A 12471-nucleotide genomic window follows, 5' to 3' on the forward strand; every position below is an offset into this window, starting at 1 on the left:
GCTACATAAAAGATTCCTACAAAAAGATAAGAGCTCATGGTGTCGAGGACAATATATTAGCATGGATAGAGAATTGGCTAACAAACAGGAGTTGGGATAATTGGATCATTGTAGCCAAATTTGCTGAAGATATGAAGGTAGGTCGGAAAGCAAGTTGTGAGGCGGATACAACGTATCTGCTAAGGGTTATAGCTAGGTTGAGAGTGAGCAAAAAATTGGCAGATGGAATATAGTATGGGAAAATGTGAGGCTCTCCACATTGGCAAGAATGCTGCAGCACTGAGAGATCTGGGTGGCCTTGTCCATGAAATGCAAAAAGTCAGCATGCAGATACAGCAAGTAACTGGGAAGACAAACTCAATGCTGGCCTTTATCTCAAGGGGGATACAGTATAAAAGTGGGGGAGTCTGATGTGGAAAAGATTGAAAGGGTACAGAGGAGATTTACAAGGATGTTGCCTGGACTGAGTGGCATGCCTTATGAGGATAGGCTGAGGGAGCTCGGTCTTTTCTCCTTGGAGAGACGTAGGATGAGAGGAGACCTAATAGAGGTATATAAAGATGTTGAGAGGCATAGAACATAGAAAGCCACAGCACAAACAGGCCCTTCGGCCCACAAGTTGCGCCGATCACATCCCCACCTCTAGGCCTATCTATAGCCCTCAATCCCATTAAATCCCATGTACTCATCCAGAAGTCTCTTAAAAGACCCCAACGAGTTTGCCTCCACCACCACCGACGTCAGCCGATTCCACTCACCCACCACCCTCTGAGTGAAAAACTTACCCCTGACATCTCCTCTGTACCTACCCCCCAGCACCTTAAACCTGTGTCCTCTCGTAGCAACCATTTCAGCCCTTGGAAATAGCCTCTGAGAGTCTACCCTATCCAGACCTCTCAACATCTTGTAAACCTCTATCAGGTCACCTCTCATCCTTCGTCTCTCCAGGGAGAAGAGACCAAGCTCCCTCAACCTATCCTCATAAGGCATGCCCCCCAATCCAGGCAACATCCTTGTAAATCTCCTCTGCACCCTTTCAATGGCTTCAACATCTTTCCTGTAATGAGGTGACCAGAACTGCGCGCAGTACTCCAAGTGGGGTCTAACCAGGGTCCTATAAAGCTGCAGCATTATCTCCCGACTTCTAAACTCAATCCCTCGATTAATGAAGGCCAGTACGCCGTACGCCTTCTTGACCGCATCCTCCACCTGCGAGGCCGATTTAAGAGTCCTATGGACCCGGACCCCAAGGTCCTTCTGATCCTCTACACTGCTAAGAATGGTACCCTTCATATTATACTGCTGCTTCATCCCATTGGATCTGCCAAAATGGATCACCACACACTTATCCGGGTTGAAGTCCATCTGCCACTTCTCCGCCCAGTCTTGCATTCTATCTATGTCTCGCTGCAACTTCTGACATCCCTCCAAACTATCCACAACACCACCTACCTTGGTGTCGTCAGCAAACTTACCAACCCATCCCTCCACTTCCTCATCCAGGTCATTTATGAAAATGACAAACAGCAAGGGTCCCAGAACAGATCCCTGGGGCACTCCACTGGTCACTGACCTCCATGCAGAGAAAGACCCCTCCACAGCCACTCTCTGCCTTCTGCAGGCAAGCCAGTTCTGGATCCACAAGGCAACAGCCCCTTGGATCCCATGCCCTCTCACTTTCTCAAGAAGTCTTGCATGGGGGACCTTATCGAACGCCTTGCTGAAGTCCATATAGACCACATCCACCGCTCTTCCTTCGTCAATGTGTTTGGTCACATTTTCAAAGAACTCAACCAGGCTCGTAAGGCACGACCTGCCCTTGACAAAGCCGTGCTGACTACTTTTGATCATACTAAACTTCTCTAGATGATCATAAATCCTGTCTCTCAGGATCCTCTCCATCAACTTACCAACCACTGAGGTTAGACTCACCGGTCGGTAATTTCCCGGGCTGTCCCTGTTCCCTTTCTTGAATATAGGGACCACATCTGCAATCCTCCAATCCTCCGGAACCTCTCCCGTCTCCATCGACGATGCAAAGATCATCGCCAAAGGCTCCGCAATCTCCTCCCTCGCCTCCCACAGTAACCTGGCATAGATAGAGTGGACTCTCAGAGGCTTTTTCCCAGGGTGGAAATGGCTGCTATGAGAGGACACAGGTTTAAGGTGCTGGGGGGTAGGTACAGGGGAGATGTTAGGGGGAAGTTTTTCACACAGAGGGTGGTGGGCGAGCGGAATCGGCTGCCGTCAGTGGTGGTGGAGGCAAACTCAATAGGGTCTTTTAAGAGACTCCTGGATGAGTACATGGGACTTAATAGGATGGAGGGTTATAGGTAGGCCTAAAAGGTAGGGATATGTTCGGCACAACTTGTGGGGCCAAAGGGCCTGTTTTGTGCTGTAGTTTTTCTATGTTTCTAACTGCACAGAGCATTGGTGAGGCCACACTGTGTACAGTTTGGTCACCTTACTTAGGAGGGGCATATATGCATTGGAAACAGTTCAGAGAAGGCTCATTGAACTGAACCTTGGGATGAGTGGTCATTTTATGAGGAAAGGTGGAGCAGGTTGGGTCCATAGGTAATCTTATTGAAACATAAGATTCTGAGGGAGTCTGACAGGGTAGATACTGAGGGGCTGCTTTTCTCATGGGAGATGGAAATATCACTGTCTTAAGCCCCCTCTCCCATCCAATGCCACACAACACCTTCCATGGAACTATGTCGCCATTCCCTCACCGTCATTGGGTCAAAGTCAAAGCACTGTGGATGTACCTACACCACAAAGACTGCAATGGTTCAAATCACTGACTTGTCAGAAATTATATAAGCATAATGAGATTAACAGATCAGCCATCAATCTCTATTGGTCTAGGTTTGAAAAGAAACTAGAAACTCATGATTGTCTCATAATTTATGAGTTAGTAGGTTTGGCATTGTATAGGTATTGTATACTGTATACGTGACTCTAGTCCCATAGTTACCAGGGATGGGCAATAAATATTGCTTTCTAGTGTTCCTCACTTCAATTAAAAAATCCATTACAGTAAATTTTTCTCACATTTGTTGCTGAAAAATAAAGTCAACATAATTGCTTGCCTTCCTTTCTTTCATAGGCCCAAGTATTCCTGGAGAAATATACATTTGATGTAAAAACTGAAGCTTCAAGTGGTTTCAATTTTCACTTGAAAACTCAGTAATTCCTCCTGCTGTAAAATTGTGCGAGACTATGTTGCAGCTGTATAAGGTACTGGTGAGGCCACACCTGGAGTACTGTGTACAGTTTTGGTCTCCTTACTTGAGAAAGGATATATTGGCAGTGGAGAGGGTGCAGAGGAAATTCACTAGATTGATTCTGGAGTTGAGAGGGTTGGCTTATGAGGAGAGACTGAGTAGACTGGGGCAATATTCATTGGAATTCAGAAGAATGAGGGGAGATCTTATAGAAACATATAAGATTATGAAGGGAATAGATAAGATAGAAGCAGGGAAGTTGTTTCCACTGGCAGGGAAATTAGAACTAGGGGGCATAGCCTCAAAATAAGGGGAAGCAGATTTAGGACTGAGTTGAGGAGGAACTTCTTCACACAAAGGGTTGTGAATCTGTGGAATTCCCTGCCCAGTGAAGCAGTTGAGGCTACCTCATTGAATGTTTTTAAGGCAAGGATAGATACATTTTTGAACAGTAAAGGAATTAAGGGTTATGGTGAGCGGGCGGGTAAGTGGAGCTGAGTCCACAAAAAGATCAGCCATGATCTTATTGAATGGCGGAGCAGGCTCGAGAGACCAGATGGCCTACTTCTGCTCCTAGTTCTTACGTTCTTATTAATCAATCCAACTAAGCAGTTCCTGAGTAGAGGCTGGAAAACCCATCTTCACTGTAAAAGGATCCCAGGGCTGAAAATACTGTTGGAATCAGGAGTGCATCTCCTTGTACATGAAGTTACAGCCCAAAGAGAAATGCTCCCTAAGGAAGAACTGGAAAATCCTGATCCACAAGTATAGTGTTTCAACAATCTGAGGTCTCTATCCGCTTCAAGAAGATGACCATCATCCCGGTACCCAAGAAAAACCAAGCAGCGTGCCTTAACGACTATCGGCTGGTGGCTCTGACATCCATCATTATGAAGTGCTTCGAAAGGCTAATCGTGGCACGAATCAATTCCCGGACTACCTGGATCCACTACAGTTTGCCTACCGTCGAAACAGGTCCACAACAGATGCCATCTCACTGGCCCTGCACTCAACCCTGGAACACCAAGATAACAAGGACACCTATGTCAGACTCCTATTTATTGACTACAGCTCAGTCTTCAACACTATTATTCCCATAAAACTCATCTCCAAACTCTGTGCCCTGGGCCTCGGCACTCCCCTCTGCGACTGGATCCTGAACTTCCTAACTCACAGACCACAATCAGTAAGGAAAAGCAACAACACCTCCTCCACAATCATCCTCAACACCGGTGTCCCACAAGACTGTGTTCTCAGCCCACTACTATACTCCTTGACTGTGTGACCAAATTCCCCTCCAATTCGATTTTCAAGTTTGCTGACAACACCACCGAAGTGGGTCAGATCTCAAACAATGAGACAGAGTACAGGAATGAGATAGAGAATCTGGTGAACTGGTGCGGCAACAATAATCTCTCCCTCAATGTCAACAAAATGAAGGAGATTGCCATCGACTTCAGGAAGCATAAAGCAGAACATGCCCCTGTCTACATCAACGGAGACAAAGTAGAAAAGGTCGAGAGCTTCAAGTTTTTAGGTGTCCAACAACCTGTCCTGGTCCCCCCATTCCGACACTATAGTTAAGAAAGCCCACTAACGCCACTACTTTCTCAGAAGACTAAGGAAATTTGGCATGTCAGCAACGACTCTCACCAATTTTTACAGATGCACCATAGAAAGCATTCTTTCTGGTTGTATCACAGCTTGGTATGGCTCCTGCTCTAACCAAGACCGCAAGGAACTACAAAAGGTCATGAATGTAACCCAATCCATCACGCAAACCAGCCTCCCATCCATTGACTCTGTCTAACTTCCCGCTGCCTCGGCAAAGCAGCCAGCAAAATTAAGAACCCCACGCATTCTCTCTTCCACCTTCTTCAGTTGAGAGAAAGATACAAAAGTCTGAGAACAAGTACCAACCAACTCAAGAACAGCCTCTTCCCTGCTGCTGTCAGACTTTTGAATGGATTTACCTTGCATTAAGTTGATCTTTCTCCACACCCTAGCTATGACTGTAACACTCCATTCTGCACTCTCTTGTTTTCTACTCTATGAACGATATTTTTTGTCTGTATATCGCGCAAGAAACAATACTTTTCACTGTATGTTAATAAATGTGACAATAATAAATCAAATCAAAATGAGTTAAAATGTCACTTCAGTGAACGATTGTGACAGGTAAAATTTAATTGGGACAAATAGAGCTATACCCAGTAATCCCAAAGCAACTTTGTTTTCAGATTCATAATTGATCGCATCTTGTTTATCCATCTAGGTGTGTCTGTGTGTGTGTGTGTGTGTGTGTGTGTGTGTTTGAGCAATTGGAAAATTTATCTTCTGGGCACAGAAACAATAAAAAAGCTGCAGTCTAAGTTGACCATATAAAACCATACTACTTTCATTTAGGTGTTAATTTGTTTCAGTTGGCAGTATTGTACAAACTTGATAAATAGTTCCCTTCAGTTTAATGATTAGCTTTTAACACAATGAAAGTAGCTCCTTTGGTACTGCCACTCAAACCTCTGAATTTGATTACCCTCCCTCCTGGAGGCCTGATTTTTATTTGTGCCAAGTTCCTGGGATTCATTTTGTTGCTGTATTCCACTGCAACAGTACAATTGAGGTTGGCCATTTTATGCGCAGTCTGCATCCAATTAGGCACTAAGTGGATAGCAAACACAGAGGGGAGGGAAACAAGTTGCAGCAGGTAGCTTACTCCAGTTTGCTTCAGTCCGTTTGGGAACCTCGTCACTTGATTTACATGATATAACTTAGGTTTTAAATCCACCAGTTGTTGATTTTTATTTAGCAATTTGAAAACTGTTCCTGAGTACAGGCTGGAAAACCCATCTTCACTGTAAAAGGATCCCGGGGCTGGAAATACTGTTGGAATCAGGAGTGCATCTCCTTGTACATGAAGTTACAGCCCAAAGAGAAATGCTCCCGAAGCAAGAACTGGAAAGTGTTGGAATAAAGCTGAAGTAACTTCGCAAGGCTAATAACCTATATTGCGACTGCAACAGCAAACCACTCATTGTTACATTCTATTCCATTTTTAAAAAACTTTTCCTCAAGATATCCTTCAGTTCACAAACTTAAATTTGAATTTGCATACTTTGTTATATCATCAACATAAAACCAGGAATATTAAAGGTATTTGCTTAAAATATCTCTGAATTGCAACGTCAGATAAACAAAACATAGATCAGATTTATCCCGCTGTTCACACCGGCCGCCACTTCAAGCGAGGACAGAGGATTTGACGCTTAGCCAAATCTCCATTCACTGCAGCTGGACCAGGGAATTCTGCTGGTGTGAATGACCGGAGAATCCCACCCAATATGTTGCAGCTATTACCTGCTATAAAGGCTTGGAAATGCAATTTAGCAGAATAAACAATCTCAAAGTATATAAACAGTCCCACCCCTTCAATTCAAAAAGGATAATACTCTACCTTTGTAAGTGACTGATAACTAGCTTCTGAATACTAGAATAAGACGACTCAATTGACTGGCCAAGCTTCTTTAAACCCTGTCAGTTTCAAACAAAGCAAAAGATTTGTTTATGCAAAAATATAACCAATTGTACTTGTTACAAATGGACAGCATCAAGTTAGGGAGAAGAGAAATCCTTACCACACATATTTACATTAGCATATTCAAAATCTCTAGTGGAGTCTATAAAGAAAATGTATTTCTATATTTGTATCTCTTAATACACTCACCTTAACTGTCAGCTGGTTCATTAACAAAGACTGCAACTCTGGACTACAAAACAAAACAGTTAAGTATAGGTCACAGCTAGGAAATATAAAGTTGTTGATTACTTGTCCATTTTTACCCAACATGTTATGACACATACAATCTGTCTACCTAAACCACCGTCGAGTCCAGCTCTGGTCTGCTAAAATTGCTCCCATTCCAGTACCATCTCGGAATGACTCAGCTTCATTTCTTGACTGCAAACAGTCCTCTGGAACACCTCTCTCCTGTCTTCTCCAGCTTCACCTCCAACAAAAAATGCAAGGATCTCACGGACATCTTTGTCACAGAGATGGAGACTAGCCTGATCAAAAGCCATATCTCTCCCTTTCACTAGTCCACTTTGCTAAATTCTGTTTAATGCCCTGGCCATGAACTCGTATCTTTCTCTAATTTCTATCCTATCACCCCTCATGCCCTCTTCAAGCTCATCTTACTCATGAGACCCATTTCCTACTTGTTCAACACTAATTCCCACTAAACTGCTGATCATCCATGTTAGGCCTTTGTTAGCTGTTACTGGTGCTCCCTCTTCAGGTGTTGTTGCACTCTCTTTTAAATCTGTCATCATTACCCCCTCCTCAAAAACAAAACAATCTTTAATCCTCTAGTTCTTGAAAACTACCACCCCATCTCCACTCATCCTTTCCTCTCCAAATTCTTTGAACATGTAGTCATATCCAAAATCTGTGCTCAATGTTTGAATCCTTCCAATGCTGCAGAATCAAATGGCCCTCATCAAAATTATAAATGACATCCTATGCAGCTATAATAAAGGTAAATGATTCCTCATCATGCTTCTTGACCTGAATGCAGCTTCTGATATGGTTGACCACACCCCCCTGCTCCAAGGCCTCCATTGTTGCCAGTTGAGTGGGACTCACTGGTTCTATTCTTATCTATAGAATTGTAGCCAAAATATTACTAGCAATGGCTTCTCTTCCTGTTTGAACACTGTTACCTCTGGTCTCCCTCAAAGATTAATCATTGGCCCCATCCTATTTCTCACCTACATGCTGCCCCATGGAAAAATCATCCGCAGGCACACGAATTGAAATAAACATGTATGTTGACAACAACCAGCTTTACCTCTGTACCACCTCACTCAATGCCTGCACCCTGTTACTAAATTATCCAAAATCCAATACTATTTAATTCCCCCAATTAAATATTGGGAAGACTAAAGTCATTGTTTTCAGCCCCCCTTCCTCCCCCCACCCCACAATTCCGTTCCCTAGCTACCCATTCCATACCTCTCGCGGACAAAGCACAAGACAAAACACCATGTTTGCAATCTGCTTTTATTTCATACTAAATATTAGTGTGGTTGGAGACCAAATTATGATGAACATTCAAATGCAATCATACGCAGATGCGGCAAACTGCCTCAACAAACCTACCTAGCTTTACCCCACATTAGTAGTTCCATGAACTCCTCCTGTACTGAAGTTTTTGTACTTTTCTCCTAAAAACAGAAATATAATACTTAAGATTCTATGACATGTAATCTCTCACCATAGGCTAAATCAGCAGCATAAATTACATAACAATGGAAACACTTAGCAAAATTTAAAAATCTCCAAATTGCACACCAATTCATTAACAATGAATGGGGAAGAGAGAACTGGAAAATCTAGCCAGTGGGTCAATTTTAAAAGAATGCACATACTTAATTTAGAAAAAGCTTTATATGAGAACAATTATTGCACCAGCCATTATATTGTTCCAAAGTACACAAAATGTTTGTCATTCACCCAAAAAGAGCAGGGTTGAGGAAGGAGGAGAAATGTCAGGCTGAAAAAAAATTCAATATGGAAGCATGAAATAGGATCTGCGAACAAGAAAGGAAGAGGTACAGCACTAAGTGAAAGTTTGGCATGTGGCAAAACAAATATACAGCATATCAAACTGCAGGTAATGAGGGTTTTCAAATGTGATGCTTCAGGGGGCTTTTCCCATAAAACAGCAGTACACCATTTTTGGCAATAGATGGTGACCAGACTCAGTGTTGTACACAGCACCTGTAGAAGCTGGGAACCAGAAGCTGGAGTAGATAGAGGGGTATAAGGAATCGGTCAAGGCAAGATTCTTCCACAAAAACAGATAATACTGGAAAATCTCAGCAGGTCTGAAAGCATCTGTGGAGAGAGAACAGAGCTGACGTTTGAGTTTGGATGAATCTTGATCAGAGCAAGATTCTTGCACTTTTTATCAGGTACATGCCCCAAGTCTGAGTGCCACAAACTAAAGTATACCAGTTCCCCATTTACCTATGTCAAATCCTCATACAACCTTTTAAAGCTCTTTTATTTCAATTCGTGTTTACTAGGACCTGCCCTCAAGATGAAATGGAGAATTGTTTCATCTTCACACATACCCAAAAGCATAACATCGCAAGCCATCATAAAGTAGCCTAACTGCACAATGTGCAACCATTTGCTGACACATAGCATACTGGTCATATTTGTAATACTTCATCTTTCAGGATGACAAAATTACTCTTCTGCTTGGGCAATAGCTACAGAACACATAACCCGAGTTAAAGGAAGGGATTACTGGTAAGTGCAGACTGTAGACGTTTTGCGAAATGACAAACTAAATCTGCTCTGTGTCACTACAGTTCTGTGCAGTTTCCCTCAAGCGCAGACAGATCCCCTTCAAACATTTCTCACAATTTCTCAATTTCTTTGAGGATTGCCCAGCTCGAGGATCTAGTGCAGCATGGACAGAAAATACGATGCAGCTTGTTCCAGTATACTTTTGGATGATCGCTCTCTTAATTTTTCTAACCACCCCAACCTATTCCACACGTGCCACCAGAGCATAGGAATGGAAAAAGCCGTCATAATTTGGAAGATGTTTCAGCCAACATGATTTAGCTACAGCATAAGGACTACTGCATATGATCAACATTTCTAACAATACTCGAGGTCCATATCAGGTGATCTCAACTTTGCCACTGTTGTGCAGTTGTTAATTTCCCAGTTTAGAATATTTTAAGCAGTTAAGCTATATCTTGCAGCATTATGCTTGATGATGGAATTATCTAAAGTTTTACTGCCAAATTAAATAAATCACGGCACTTTATTTTAATAATCTCAGTTGAATCCCCATGCTATGTTCATCTTTAAAGGGACATTTTATATATGTTTTATCAGGCCAGGACTTAGTTCCATGAATGAAAACATAACGTTTACGTAAAGTTTCGCTTATCTGATTTCTATGTTCTAAAGGTGAGACCAGAATTAATGAATGAGGCTGCTGAGAAGATGCCCTGAGTAACTTAAGCACTGAGTTAATCAGAAAAGAGGTTTTGTTACTTAGTACCCCCATAGCACCAGGTTAAAAGAAGTTATGTTGCATCAGTTGCGCTTCCCTTTCAATGTTCCTCAGTTGCTTTCAGTACGTAGGTTTTCAGCCCACAAGAGTGCATTTATACAGATGTTAAAATTTTAAGGATCCATCATATCTTTCAGAGAGCTTTGATGAGTTCAAATTTCCCTTTGGATTTGCAATAGACTGACATCCAGAGCAGGCATTAATCACCCATGTTTTTAGGATTACAATATGTAGGGATTAAGATTTTGAGTTTATCTGGTAAAATGTTATCTGATTTCAGATTTTGAGTAGCAGAACAAATAGTCAAATTATTTAAAAACTTTTTAAAAAGTAATCTTTCCCCAAGGTCCAAACAAAACAAAATATTTATTTGTTTTGGAAATTGTAGTGTGCAATAGAATAGATGGCCTTGCCAGAATGAAATAAGAAGAGTGGCAAAGTTCAAGATTTTGGAAACATGAAGTAGGTGTCTCTGTGCGTGAATCTACTTAATCAGCACAAATGGCAGAAGATTCCTCAGCTGAACAGAAATATCAGACTGAGAACAAAGATGATCCTTTGTTGATGGTTTCCAAAGCTGAGTCAAGAGAGAAAAATGTACCTCCTGTTGATCAGAAGTCATGGAGTGAACCCCACTATGGTTCTTACTGGGATGGATGCTTGGAGGTGCAGTGAAATAGGAAGTGGCTATAACTAGGGCCCCTTTGAATTAACTCCAGTATTGGTTCCATGCTGGGGTGAGGCTCTGGAAGCTTAACTGCAAACACAAAATAAAGTACCAATGTAAATATTCTGAATGTGTTGTAATCGGATGGAAAGACTGGTCCTTCTCAGTCATAGTAATTGATTTTAGCTGCTGTTGGAGTGCTTCAAAGATTTACAGCAGTCCTTTGATTTACAGAGTGAAAGCACTCTCCCTAGTCAAATAAAACTGGAAAAGCTGCAACTTCCAAGAGGTTGCAATAAACTGGCCAGCAAAACGGGGAATGCCTTGGGCATACGCCCACACGCAATACACCGAGTTCCGACATCAAAGATAAACAGTCTGCTACTGCAGCAAGATCATCTGTAATCAGTCTGCAATCAAGAGAACGACAATGCGTACTTAGAGAGCATCTTTAACATAAGAAAATATTCCAAGATATTTAACAGAAGTGCATATAGAAATTAACACTGAGCCTGGAGATATTAGAAGGTGGTGGTTGGGTGAAAAGAGAGAGTAAAAGCTCACCAAGAAAAGCAGATTTTAAGCATCTCATCTATTAAACTTCACAACTGATGTCAACTGAATTCTCTTTGACTACATTTTTGTTCTTGGGAATATTCTGATAAATAGCACATTGAGGTGCCCTCAGCATCAAAGTTGCTGTTTTATCTCGTATCCATGCAAGAGAAATGTGAAATGTTATAGAAAAGTAGAAGGCATCCCATGACAGAAGTAAGGACTTCTGTGCACAGTGAAAAACTGAATACGATGCAGAAAATACAAGGTGACTCCTCAATTTCTTATAATCAACAATGGAATGGATTATGAGGATAAGACAGGAGAGTGGAGTTGAGGATTATCATATCAGATCAGTCCTGATCTCATTGAATGATGGGGCAGATTTGATGGGCTGAATGGACTACTTCTGCTCCTATATCTTAAGGAATTAACTAATATATTTTAAATCTGAAAGCTCTTGAAGAACATGATTTACGCTGTAGGTATGAGTGAAAATGTAAAAAAACAAAATTTAATGCATTGCATAGGTAAAATAGAATGATCAATATTGTTTTTTTTTTTACACGAACACCTACCTGTACAAACTTTGTCAGTCTTAAGTCCATTTGCATTAAAATGTCCTCCCATGCTTCACACATGCAGGCCAAAGACAGCTTTTGGTACTGTTAAATTTAAAAATGAATGAGAAAGTTCATGATAAAAAAAATACAATCAAGTCAATCAAGATTGACTTTTCGTTAACAGTTTATCAATTAATAAATTATCCAATCTAGTGATTTATAAACTCTTTGTCATGATATTGCTGATGTGGAGATGCCGGCGTTGGACTGGGGTGAACACAGTAAGAGTTTTAACAACACCAGGTTGAAGTCCAACAGGTTTATTTGGTAGCAAATACCATTAGCTTTCGGAGCAC

At 41.7% G+C, this 12471-nt stretch overlaps 1 protein-coding gene across 1 annotated transcript in view; it reads right to left on the reverse strand.

The window, feature by feature from the left end:
• Positions 1–12471, reverse strand: part of anapc4 (anaphase promoting complex subunit 4) — an 84349-nt gene that overhangs the window by 41240 nt on the left and 30638 nt on the right. Inside the window, exons 11-14 of the mRNA XM_078215594.1 lie at positions 12131–12217; positions 8392–8456; positions 6955–6997; positions 6685–6761 (exon numbers count right to left, since the gene is read on the reverse strand). Coding sequence (XP_078071720.1) covers positions 6685–6761; positions 6955–6997; positions 8392–8456; positions 12131–12217 — 272 coding nt within the window. The remainder of the gene's footprint in view (positions 1–6684; positions 6762–6954; positions 6998–8391; positions 8457–12130; positions 12218–12471) is intronic.

The sequence above is a fragment of the Mustelus asterias genome, chromosome 1 (genome assembly GCF_964213995.1).
Source record: "Mustelus asterias chromosome 1, sMusAst1.hap1.1, whole genome shotgun sequence".
Classification (NCBI taxonomy): domain Eukaryota; kingdom Metazoa; phylum Chordata; class Chondrichthyes; order Carcharhiniformes; family Triakidae; genus Mustelus; species Mustelus asterias.